At 35.2% G+C, this 13,927-nt stretch overlaps 1 protein-coding gene across 1 annotated transcript in view; it reads left to right on the forward strand.

The window, feature by feature from the left end:
• Window positions 1-13,927, forward strand: part of MTHFD1L (methylenetetrahydrofolate dehydrogenase (NADP+ dependent) 1 like) — a 203,085-nt gene that overhangs the window by 35,363 nt on the left and 153,795 nt on the right. Inside the window, exon 8 of the mRNA XM_051997936.1 lies at window positions 3,659-3,770. Coding sequence (XP_051853896.1) covers window positions 3,659-3,770 — 112 coding nt within the window. The remainder of the gene's footprint in view (window positions 1-3,658; window positions 3,771-13,927) is intronic.

Below are 13,927 nucleotides of genomic sequence, written 5' to 3' on the forward strand. Positions count from 1 at the left end.
ACATATTCCTCACAGCCCTTTCTTCTAAGGAGAAATAAAAACTATTAAGAAAACTTAAAGAACATATTCTTTTTTTTTTTTAAATAACTTTTTATTGATAGAACGCATGCCAGGGTAATTTTTTACAGCATTATCCCTTGCATTCACTTCTGTTCCGATTTTTCCCCTTCCCCTAGATGGCAAGCAGTCCTTTACATGTTGAATGGGTTGCAGTATATCCTAGATACAATATATATGTGCAGAACCGAACAGTTTTCTTGTTGCACAGGGAGAATTGAATTCAGAAGGTATAAATAACCCGGGAAGAAAAACAAAAATGCAAGCAGTTTATATTCATTTCCCAGTGTTCTTTCTTTGGGTGTAGCTGCTTCTGTCCATCTTTGATCAATTAAGGCTCTCTTTATTGAAGAGATCCACTTCCATCAGAATACATCCTCAAACAGTATCATTGTTGAGGTATATAATGATCTCCTGGTTCTGCTCATTTCACTCAGCATCAGTTCATGTAAGTCTCGCCAGTCCTCTCTGTATTCATCCTGCTGGTCATTTCTTGTGGAAAAATAATATTTCGTAACATTCATATACTGTAACTTATTCAGCCATTCTCCAATTGATGGACATCCTTTCATTTTCCAGTTTCTAGCTACTACAAACAGGGCTGCCACAAACATTTTGGCACATACAGGTCCCTTTCCCTTCTTTAGTATCTCTTTGGGGTACAAGCCCAGTAGAAACACTGCTGGATCAAAGGGTATCACAGTTTGATAACTTTCTGAGCATAGTTCCAAATTGCTCTCCAGAATGGCTGGATGTGTTCACAATTCCACCAACAATGTATTAGTGTCCCTGTTTTCCCACATCCCCTCCAACATTCCCCATTATCTTTCCCTGTCATTCTAGCAATCTGACAGGTGTGTAGTGTTATCTCAGAGTTGTCTTAATTTACATTTCTCTGATTAATAATGATTTGGAGCATATTTTCATATGTCTATAAATAGTTTCAATTTCTTCGTCTGAGGATTGTCTGTTCATATCCTTTGACCATTTATCAATTGGAGAATGGTTTGATTCAAAGAACATATTCAATGATAACATGCCCAGTATTTATCTTATGTTTTCAAAGTCCATCTTCCTAATATAATAAGGTAATGGGGAAAAGTTTAAAAATTCAGCCCTTAGAGAATAGGTTTTAGAATATTCATAGTATGTGGTGATTCCATACCATCAAGTATTATCTGTTGTCTTGATATCATTTTAATATTTTTTCATACTGGAATGTGTGGTTCATTCTAAGTATTAATCTCATTGGAAAAATCAATATTAAGTTATAAAACAGTTTTAAGTCATTTCTTGGCGTAAGTGTCCTTAGTTGGAGAATGGGGAAAAGAAAGATATTGAGGTTATATATCTAGAATCTTAACCCACTGGAATCTTTCCTTGTTTTGTAGGGGATTGCTTACTCATTTGAGTGTCCAACTTTCTGCTTTCCTTCCTGGCTCTATCCCTCCCTGCCCTTACCCCCAGTATACGATAACTTATGCCTTATGATTATTGCTACAAGAAGATAATGTGTTCTCTTGCACAGTGGGATTAGCTGTCCCCAGTTGTATATTAACATTGTTGATTTAGGAGTATTAGGAGTATGCATGTTTACGAGTTTGAGGAGGAGGTAAGACTGATGTTTAAGTGATTTATAAGTAATAAAAAGTACTGGTTGTAGCAGAGATACAATGTGTAGTAGACAAAGCTCTTGGGGAGTCTGAGAGAAACCTTGTGCAGTTCTTCATGTTCTTAAATTGAACATTTAAGTCTTGGTAATATGATGTTGTCTTGTGTACAGATTTAAAGGGCTGCATTTTTGCTACTCTTGCCTGAGACTGTCTCTTAGCATTTTTTTATTTTTTTATGCAACCTTCTGAAACATTGCCCTTCACTGTGGCTCGGCTTCTGACAGCATTGTATATATAAGGAAGAGATGTCGTTTTTATGCAGATGTTAAAAGCCCTCCACCCACTGGAAAATTTTTTCTCATTTGTGACATCACCCACATGTCCAGCTGTTTTTTAGATAAAACTTGCAGATAGCATGTGCAATTTGAACTGACCCAACTGGTGTTAACAGTGAGCTACACAGAAAATACTGTGTTTCATGTCTTCTGTTCAGCTTTCGCTGTATTGTGGTCCTGTAGTTATAGAAACTAGAGTGGTTGTTGAGGCAAGTGTTAGTTTTGTTTTGTTTTTGCCCTTTTATTGTGTGATTAATCAGACTGCTCCTTTTTAACAACATTAAAACATTTTGTTTTGTATTTTCTCCTTACCATCAAACTGATCAAATCCCTCTGGATACTGACTTTTAGAGTGGGGATTAATTGACTCTAAATAGACACTTAAAAATGAATCATAACAAATCTGTTTTCTAATAGAGGATTCATGGATTGTTTTTTTTTTAATTTTTAATCCCTGTTTTTATACTTATTTACATTGTTTGGTTCTAGAGATTAATTATTGTCTCATTATTTTATATATTTTAGTCTGCAAACATTTATTAATGTCCTGATACAGTGGTCCTCAAAGTGTAGTCCAAAGAATTGTTGGAGTCTCTGAAACCCTTTCAGAGGGTTTACAAATTCAAAATTATTTTTTATTTCTAATATAGTAAATAGCTATAAATATAACCCATGTGAACAAAAACTCTCTCTGTAGAAAGAGTTGAAAATAAAGACGAGCAGGGAAGGAAAAGTAAGTTAAAATGAAGGTGAAAGACATAAAGATTCTCACCTATTTTAACTACCTCAAAAGGGACTTGAAGTGTGAGAGGTTGGTGATCAGCTTTATAATGATGCATTACTAAAATCTCCTTCCTTCAACCCGTATATTGGAGTAATTGGCTTCTATTGATTTTGAGATCAGTATAGAACCATCATATTCCAGACCTAATGCCTAGCTGCAAATCCTTGCAAAATCTATGGAAAATGAATCAATAAGTATAATGAATATGTTTTGTGATGATTACTTTGTTACCTAGCTCAGATAGTGGGTTTAGCCAATTTCCCCGTATAAACAATAGTCTCACTTAAGCTCCTAAAAAGGGTTATAATAACGTTGTTCAAATACAAGATGAGGATACCTTGACAACTACAAATAAATTCAATTTGGATTCCATGGCATAAAATAGATTGCCCTATATAAGAGTGAATAGTTATCAATTTCTTTTCACCAAAGTAAAAGAAACCAGAGATAATACCACCTTCTTTGTCCCTCCTCTCCTCTCTCCTTCTCCCTGCTTTTGAAATAGAAAATAGGAGAAATAATATTAAAATTTTTCAGGTTTTGTGCCCTCCCTATATACCACTCCTTTATATTCCCTCCTTTACTAGTGTTTACTCATTGTATTAAAATATACTTATAACTGTTTCATTTTGATTCCACAGATATATATATATATATATATATATATATATATATATATATATATATATATATATATATATACATGTAAAACATTGTCCTAAGGAAGTTAGAAAATTTAATTAAGACAGCATTCTTACTTTCCTGGAAGTATAAAGTCTACTAGGAAAAACTATGAAGTAATAGTGTAGGGACAGTGAATATTTTTGAAAAGTATTCATTAAATCTCATTTTGTCAATTTTGTTTTTAGCTTAATGAGGCTGAAATTGTGGTGATAGGCTCTCCTAAGCCAGATGAAATTCCACTTAACTGGATACAACCAGGAACAACAATTCTCAATTGTTCCCACAACTTTCTGTCAGGTAAGCTTTAACATATTTTCTTGGAATCTTTGCTAAGGAAAGGTACTTATTCAGGAGCAAAATCATGTCAGTATCATTGATATCATACTAGTATCCATATTTTGATTTTCCTGGCTTTTCCCAAAGTGAGATTCCCAAATCAGATCTCTCCTTCTCTCCCATTTCAGCTTCTAATCTCTTTCAGTCCAAGTAATTTATGGCTTAAATCAAGAGATAATGTTTTTACTCTTGTGAGTGAAATAAAAGTAAGAGGAAGGAAACTTCTTTCTGATCCAAAAACAATAGGAGGATGAAAGCAAACACATATGTAACATTTATAGAATCATAAATGAAATGAATGTTTTATTCTATTTTTTATGGTACAGAAGGAAATGTTGCAATATTAGAGAATGGATGGGAGCTCCAAGAGATGAATGACTTGTACTAAGGTCACTCTATATTAAAGATAGTACTTGGGTACAGGTCTTTCTGACATCAAAGCTCTCTATTTACTATTCCATTCTGTTTGTTTATTACTAGTCCATAATTTCTGATTTTCTGCATTGTTAAAGCTAGGAATTGCTTTCACGTCTGTAGAAATTTTTAGTATTGTAATGAGATTAGAAAATCTAATTCCTTCAAATACCTATAAATTTATGAAAATGGCATGTGCAATTTTGTAATTGAACAGTACTTTATGATGATTTCTTTGTAGAATCTAATTTTTAATTGAAAGATTAGATTTTAATCTGAATAATTCCCTTGAACAAATAATCTAGAGATGTCAAAAGTTTTGATATTTTGCATAGTCCTCTTAATAGATTGATCATTAAAAGTTCATTTTAAGTTCACTTAGGCCTAAATATATGAATGCATTGAATTTCCTTTTCAGCTTTATAAAATGGGTGTGGATTTCAGTTGAAGACAAATTCAAAAATATGTTGTGGTTGCAGTTTTCACCTTTCACATTTAGTGGGGAAAATGCCCTCAGGCGCAGCAATATCTTAACGTGTTTTTGTACTTAAAATGAAATTGGGGAATAATTAACAACAAAAAAATCTAATGACAATAAATTAGTGTTATAATGGTAACATATTCCCAGCCTTAAAGGTGTATAATTTCAACTTTAGCAATTTTTAAACTGCATGAAATATATTCATTGGGTTAGAAGGAAAATACTATTTTCTACTCTTGCCACTCAAAACACTTGAAAAGACTTTTTCAGGTTCTTCTTAAAGGGAAAAGCATTCACATTTATTCCTGCCATCAATTACAAAATAAAAGGGTTTTGTGTGTGTGTGTGTGTGTGTGTGTGTGTGTGTGTGTCTTTTTTTAAAATAAATATATGATTGGATGAAGAGAAGAATTTTATAATGAGGTTTTCATTCTAATCTTTACTATTTTTTTTTCCTCCATAAAAAATACATGGCATGTGGTCATTTATGATGAAGTAATTCTATAGAGGTATTTTGTTGAATAACTAATCTCAGAAGAACAGTCCCATATGGCTAGTATCCCAGAAGTAGTACATTTGAAAATCATTCTACCTTGCTTGTTGAACCTTGCCAATGTGTTTGTTGTAGTATGAACCGAACATTTATATTTTAAAACAGGGAAAATGGAACATTTAAAATGATTTTTAAATAATAGCTTTTTATTTTCAAAATATATGCAAAGATAGTTTTCAACATTCACTTTTTTATTTTATTTTATAATAACTTTTTATTGATAGAATCCATGCCAGAGTAATTTTTTTACAACATTATCCCTTGCACTCGCTTCTGTTCCGATTTTTTCCCTCCTTCCTTCCATCCCCTCCCCTAGATGGCAAGCAGTCCTATATATATTAAATATCAACATTCACTCTTACAAAACCTTGTGTTCCAAATTTTTTCTTCCTCCCTTTGCCCTTCCCTTTCTCCTAGACAACCAATAATCCAATATGTTTTTTAAAAAATGCAATTCTTCTGTACATATTTCCACAGTTATCATACTACACAATAAAAATCAGATCAGAAAGAAGAAAAATGAAAAAGAAAGCAAAAAGCAAGCAAGAAACAACAAAAAACAAGATAAAAATACCATGTTGTACTCCACATTCAATCCCCCAAATCCTCTTTCTGGATGCAGATAGATGGCTTTCTCCTTTACAAGTCAATTAGGATTAGTCTGAATCACCTGTTGAAAAGAGCCATGTCCATCAGAATTGATCCTCACATAATCTTATTGTTGCTGTTAACAATGTTCTCTTGGTTCTATTTACTTCACTTAACATCAGGTTATATTTTTCCAGGCCTTTCTAAAACCATCCTTACTTTTCAATAAGAAATCATTATTGCTTATAAAACAATAATATTCAATAACATTCATATACCATAACTTATCCAGCCATTCTTCAACTGATGGGCATCCACTCAGTTTCCAGTTTCTTGCCACCACAAAAAGGGGCTGCCACAAACATTTTTGCACATGTGGGTCCTTTTCTCTTTTTTATGATCTCTTTGGGATAAAAGCTTAGTAGAGACATTGCTGGATCAAAAGGTATGCACAATTTGATGGTCCTTTGGCATAGTTTCAAATTGCTCTCCAGAATTGTTGAATCAGTTCACAACTCCACCAACAATGTATTAGTGTCCCAGTTTTCCCATATCTCCTCCAACATTTATCATTAGTCAATCTGAGAAGTATGTAGTGGTGCTTCAGAGTTGTCTTAATTTGCATTTCTCTTCAATGCTGATTTAGAGCATTTTTGTCATATGACTAGAAATGGTTTTAATTTCTTCATCTGAAAGTTGTTAATATCCTTTGACCATTTATCGATTGGAGAATGACTTGTATATTTTATAAGAATGATTTTTAAATGTTGTAATTAGAACTTAGGAAATGTGCTGTGACATCACTACAATAATGTTTGCAAAGAAAACAATTAAGTGTAAGTTCAGATGCATCTAGTTCGAGCCAGAAGACTCAGCGATTGATTGGGAGATTCCTGTATAATTCTCATTCATAGAGATCTGCTTTGGCTTTTATCAAGCCAGAGAGAGTTGCATGAAATTTGGTAGACAAAAACTGTTGACAAAATTAGCTTAAGCTTTTTAGTCGAGAGATCCCAGCATGTTATAGCATCCTAAATTGGATTCTGGTGAGATTCTGATATACCTACAGGCTAACTTCATTAACTCTGTCTTATTGGTTGAAAGAAATAATGAATAACCCATTATTAATCAGGATCCAGGCTTTTTATTTTCTTTTTCAAGGATTAGCCTGTATATTGGTCAGCTAGTCTCTGAAGGGTAAACTGACAGAGGAGATTGCCTTAATCCTCAGGGTACATGCTTCTCAATCTTGGGCAAGACCCCACCCAAGTTGGAGGCTTTTCTTGTGTTTGAAGTGTAAACAGAATCTAATTTAGATAAATTTGAGAGAATAAGCCCATGTCCTTTCACTCCTTCACTGGAGTTAGAATGACCTAGTTTATGGAGGAGAAAACCAACTATGGGTGGAGATGGATTCCTCTGTCCAGATTTCTGGAGACAGCTATGTCTCATGATCAAGCCTAGTTCTCAGCAAGGGGAGCTGAAGTCTTTTAGCCCACTCCCATATCACTCTGTCTCTGTCTCTCTCGGCTTTTTAGAAAAGATTATTATTGAGAAGACATAACAAGAACAGTACTTTTACAAAGCTTTCACCCTGAGCACACAAAGTTCCTGGAGAGAGAAGGTTCAAATTTACAATACAGAGGTACATGTAGAGAAAATATACAGCAAAGAGATTATTCTTGAGGTTAAAGGATCTTTTGATAGAATCCTCATAAAGCCCCTTTTAGCTGATGCTTTCTGCTGGGCTCTGAAGGAAGATCCCATAGATGACATTTATTTCTGTCCCTGAGGAGTTATGCTCCCTGAAGCTACCTTTTTCCTCTATGTCTAATTTGTCCATTATCCTGCTTCCAGTACAGATGCTGCTGTCTTGTGCCAGGAACTCAGGTCCTGGTCTTCAGGACCATAATGACCATTTGTGCTTCAGCAAAATTTACTTCTCCTAAGGAAGAACAAAGACAGAGAAAAATTTTTCCCCAGATGAAAGTCTGAGGGGAGCTTATGATTAAATTTCTTTCTCTTCTCCTTTATTTTCTGCCTACTGTATAAAAAGCATTAAGCTTGATGCTGAATGGCTTGAGGAAACACTCTACAAGCTAGGGACACTGACAAGTCAGTATATGATCATTTAAGGAGAGGGATAATACTAAGAACCAAGGGAATCAGAAAAAGTTTGAAGCAGGAGGCAAGTCCTTCAGGAAATTCTGGATTCTCGGAGGTAGAGAAGAAAGTTGAACAGGAAAGTGAGTAATAAGAACAGCCTAAGGCCAGATTATGAAGAAGAGCCTGTGAAAGAAGATTACCCCTTTAGTTCAAACTTTCATCACTTTACCCAGATTATTTCAGCAACCTCTTAATTAGTCTCCCATCAAGTTTCTCCAATCCAGCATGCCAAGTGGCTACCAAAATATTTCCCTTAAGTATAGATCGTACCAGTGATTTCCCCTACTCATTAAGTTCTAGTGACTTCCTATTGCCTCTAGGATAAAATGAGAACTCTCTTTTTAGCTTTTATTCTTATTATCCACTACCTTTACTCTTACTCATGTGCTGCTGAACAAAGAAGGAAAAAAATCATAAAACTGCTGAGTGGATCTGGTATAGATTTATATTATATAATCTCATTGTGGCAAGGTAATCTTTTTATACTTCCCTATAAATTTATTATTCCATTTACTGAAACCGCACTTACTGAAGCCACTTTTCCAAAACTTTTCATTCTTTCTTAAACTTCCCATGGCTCTATTTTTACCTTTCTTTTTCTCATCCCCTCCCCCTAGTTCTTCTTCCCTCCACCTTATTTCATATCATTCAGATGTTTTCTGCTGCCATTTCCTTCATACTTATCTCATATGAAGAACCCCATCATATCCTTATCAATGCTACTACCTCTATAGTTGCAGTGATTCTATTCTAAATTCTCTCTTTAGCAAATTGTCCCTTCTGTTATCCTAAATCTCACTCTTTAATCTCTATTAGCTGCCTCTCTGTAGTTTAGGAAGGTGCCCGTATCTCTTCTATCTTCCAAAAACTCTCACTTGATTTAACCATTCCTACTAGTTGTTGACCTATACTTTTTCTCCCCTTTGTGGCTAAAATTCTTTAGAAGACCATCTGCAATAGTTTTTTACACTTTCTTCATTCTTGTTTTCCTAACTCTTTGCAGTCTGACTTCCAATTTTATCATTCAACTGAAAATATTCTCCCCAAAATTTCCAGTAATTTCTAATTGCTAAGTCCAATCTTTTTTTTTTTTTTTTCCAGTCCTCATCCTACTCTTCCCTGAAGTTCTCTGACACTGTTGATCACCCTCTTCTTCATACTCTTTCACCTCTAGGTTTTTATGATATATGGTTCTTCCCTGATTCTCCTCCCACTTCTCTAATGAGTCCTCAGTTATCTTTGCTAGATTATCATCCAGTGGTCCCTATTAACTTTGAGTGTCCTTTAGGCCTCTGTTCTGAGAGCTCTTCAAATCCCAAGGATTTAATTATCTACTTTATGCTGATTATTCTCAGATGTATTTGATTAGCATTAACTTCTTTACTAACCTTCAGTGTTCTCTGTTCAGGTGCTTGTTTGACATCTCAAACTGGGCTCTCATAGGCATCTTAGAATGTCCAAAACAGAATTCATTATCTTTTCCCCGAAACTTTTCCTCTCTTCTTTCAAATTTCCCTATTATTAGGAACAGCACCACCATTGTCCCAGTCACCGAGGCTCTCACAAATTTTAGCAATCTTCTGCTGCTTACTCTAATTAATTGTAAAAATCCTTTCTTTTCTTCCTTCATAATACCTTTCCTATGAGCCCTCTTTTTTCTCATGACACTGCTACCATACTCTTTACTGGTCCTTGTGTACCTTAAACCCAAATCACTCTGGCTTTGATTGATTGACCAACAGTAGGTCTAAGCCAAGCCCAATTGATCATTGTTTGGGGCCTGATTTGATTCAGAGTGAAGGTAAATAGAAATTATTTCTGTTTTGGCCAGAAACCCTAAGAGTCATCCACTCCCAGATTAGATTTTTTTTTAAGTAGGTAAAAGAGCCCATTCTTTGCCTCAATCACTCAGACTCATCAGGCCAAGGTCTCCCACTGCATCCAAGGCCATCTCCAGTTGTCCTAATCTATATCTTGCTACTTCAGTCCAGTTCATTTACATATCATGACATCTCATTGATGTCATGGTACTCTTTGAGAACAAAGACAGCTGATCCATAGCACCTCATTTATTACCATCTAATTCTGTTTTAAGACTCTACTCCAACTTACATGAACTGATGCTAAGTGAAATGAGCAGAACCAGATCATTATATACCTCAACAACGATACTGGTTGAGGATGTATTCTGATGGAAGTGGATCTCTTCGATAAAGAGAGCTAATTCAGTTTCAATTGCTCAAGGATGGACAGAAGCAGCTACACCCAAAGAAAGAACCCTGGGAAATGAATATAAACTGCTTGCATTTTTGTTTTTCTTCCCGGGTTATTTATACCTTCTGAATCCAATTCTCCTTGTACAACAAGAAAACTGTTCAGTTCTACACACACATATTGTATCTATGATATACTGTAACCTATTCAACATGTAAAGGACTGCTTGCCATCTGAGGAAGGGGGTGGAAGGAGGGAGGGGAAAAATCGGAACAGAAGTGAGTGCAAGGAATAATGCAGTAAAAAATTACCCTGACATGGATTCTATCAATAAAAAGTTATTTAAAAAAAAAAAAAAAAAAGACTCTACTCCACTCCTAATCTCTAGTTTATCCCATGCTCCTCTACCAAAATTGTTTTTCTAAAGCACATATATCTTCTTCCTCTCCAAGGTCATTATCCCCCAACCTCTACCTCTTCCCACTTATTAAATGCCACTTGTTCCCTGTTTCCTCTAAGGCAACATATACGATCCCCTGTTCTACCTTTCAAGTTTTCCTAAACTTTACTCCCCCTTACCATACTCTGGCACTGGCCTCTCTGCTTCATCTTACCTCAGGCATCTTTCCTACTTTTTCCCCTTGCCTCAGAACTCTCCCTTCTCATCTCAGTTCCTAATTTCCTTGCTTTTCTTCAAGTCTCAGCTAAAAATTCTACCTTCTGCAAGCAGCCATTCCTATTCCTCCTGAATCTTCTTTCTCTTTGAGATTAACTCCAAATTATCCTTTATATCTCTTTATTTTTGGATGAAGTTGTTTTCATGTTGTTAGACTCTGAACTGTTGAAGAGGAAGAACTGGTTTGGGGTTCTTTCCTCTGGTTTATATATCCCCAAAGCTTAATACCCAAATAATGTTTTTTGACTTATTGAGTTCTTTAGCTTCAACTTGATTTTCCTTTTCACATTCCATAAAACAACTAAACTAGCCTCCTCTCAATTCCTTACATGTGACTTTCCATCTCCCATTTCTTTGTATTCACTTTGTCAATCTCACACACTTTTAGTTCACTCCCTCTTCACCTCTCTCTCAGAATCACTGTATTCCTTTAAGACACAGCTCCAGTGCCATCTTTTACATGAAGCCTTTGCTGGTCCCCTCAATTACAGCTTCCTGTCTACTATCTTGTTTTTTATCAGCTACTTTGTAGAAAAGGAGGAAAGTTAGAAATAACCTCAATTCCAACTAATTGCTTACAAATAGCAAATGTTTCCATTTTGTGGCCCCATTTTCTCATACACATAATACACACACGACTGGCTCTTAGTTGGTATTTATTAAATGCTCATTAATTGCTTCCCAATGCTAAAAGATACAATTGGAAGAAGAGGAAATCCCTTTCTAATGCTTCTTATACTCTAAAGTATAAGAAGACAAGACAAGAAAGTGTAAAAGTTTTACACTTTTCAAGAATATAGAGCCATTTAAAACATACTTCTTCCAATGTTTTCCTCCTTTTTTGTGTCTCCATGATTCTGAAAATCCCATTTACATTCGTTAGTACTGTGATTATTATTAATTTTCTCTCATTTTCTGACATACATCTTCCCAACTTGGCAGAATTAGTGAAAACATCCTAAATTTTAGTTATAATTTTTGGTTGGAATTCTAATGTTCAAACAAGCTCACCAAAACTCCATTATAAATTTTTCTTTGCTCCCTTTTGAGCAAGTTCTTCTGGAACCTATTAGAGTACTCTTTGAAATGCTCATTTAAAATTCACCTTTTGTAAATTAGGCCTAATCAAAGATGAAAAAGCCCTTTTCTCTACAAATGAGTATGGCATCTAAATTTTAATCATTTCTAGTTTTATATAAATGGTGTGCAATTATGTGGACTATAACTGAGAGAAACAGACCCGGGCGAAAAGAGGTTCATTCTGTGTTTGCCCAAACTCTTTCTCTTGATAAGGAAAGCACCTACAGCCAAGCCAAATAAAAAGCTAAAAAGTGTTTCTATGAAGCAGAGATGGCAGTTGGACAAAGGAATTTGACTCGATCCCTCCCACTTCACTTATTGTGCTGGCAACATTCCTCGGGCGATCTCAAAACAACCAGTATCAGTTAGTGACCGGGGCAAAAGCTGCTCATGGTTCCAGGAAAAACCTTGCAATGTGTTATCCTTAAATAAGGAATAAAACCTTCCAAAAGTCCAGTTAATATGAGAAAAATTATGAAGGAAAGATCATCTTTTAAAATAATTTGTGGACTTGTTTTATAAGACTGCATGATATAATGGCTCCAGAGGTCTGGACCCGACCCAGTTACTTTGGCCCCCTTGTTGTTACTCTTACATGATACTCTTATCTCATCTCTGTACTGGCTGCCCTCCCTCCCCCCCGCCATCCTTGTAAATGTTTTTTCTCTTCCAACTCTTGGAATCCAAGGTTTCCTTTGACTTTTGCCTTCAGCACTTTTCTGGACAACTCTTCCAATTGCTAGTGACTTTATTTTGTTTATAAACACACACACACACACACACACACACACACACACATACATATACACATATATTAACATATTTAGTACTTGGTACATAGTAGGCACTCAGTGTTTACTTACTTAATTGACCTCTTCTACTTCTAAAATACTAAATATAAAATAAAAGTTGAATTTTCTCAACTCAGAGCTTTTGTATTCATTTTTTTAATGGAACTAATACCTATTACTTGCCCTAACAATTTTTGGAATTGTTTGTGGAGTAATTTAATTCTTTTTCTGAGAATGTCCATTTAGTTAAATTATGGTACACCTATATAATACATAAATGCAAACAGCTTTTGCATATTTTTGAAGTGTTTATGAAGGGAAAGGCCTTGGGGGGAAAAAAGAAACATTATATGGATAAAAACATGAGAGATTTTCCACACTGCCACCAGTGGGACAGCACTTAAATTATATCTATTACAGGGAAGCGAAGGAAGAAGAAGAACAAAGATAAATTAAAAAGAAGTACAATTTCATGCTGTGGGTATCCACTACTGCTCTCCATTTCCCAACCCAGCTTTATGATTTAAACAGATGACAAGAATGAGAGCAGCACATTTCTTTTCACTAGTGGGTGGATGAGACCTAGAAACTATCCAGCCAACTAGACTTCTGGCCTTTTCCTAAAGATGATTTATAAAAGTGAAGGGCTGCTAATTTTCACAAAATACCTGAGGGGAATGATTTTCTAATGCCTTCAAGAAATCTGATGTAAAAACATACATTTCGTGTGCTTTATGCTCTTTTTTCCCCCAATGTGTTGTCAGCAAAATGGATAATTTAAGAGCATAATAGCTCCAAAGTAAAGAAAATGATCCTTGATTCAGAGCATGACCATAGGAGATATTTCTTTCTTCCATGAGAAGAGACTCAAGGGAGGTGTCTTAAAGAATATCATGTGTTTACCTTTAATGATGTTTAGAAATGATATATTTGTCTAGATCCGTGTGTGTGTGTGTGTGTGTGTGTGTGTGTGTGTGTGTGTATTTGTTAAGCATTTGCTATGCTCCCAGCCCTGTGGTGAATAGCAGAAAAACAAAGAAGGTTTAAAACAGTCTTTGTTCTCAAGGAATTCACGGTCTAATGTGGGAAACGTATCCCTTGGGGAAAACCTATGGTTATTGGGCATGACACGTATGAAGGACCAGCCAAGGATCT

Source organism: Antechinus flavipes, chromosome 4 (assembly GCF_016432865.1).
Source record: "Antechinus flavipes isolate AdamAnt ecotype Samford, QLD, Australia chromosome 4, AdamAnt_v2, whole genome shotgun sequence".
Lineage (NCBI taxonomy): Eukaryota > Metazoa > Chordata > Mammalia > Dasyuromorphia > Dasyuridae > Antechinus > Antechinus flavipes.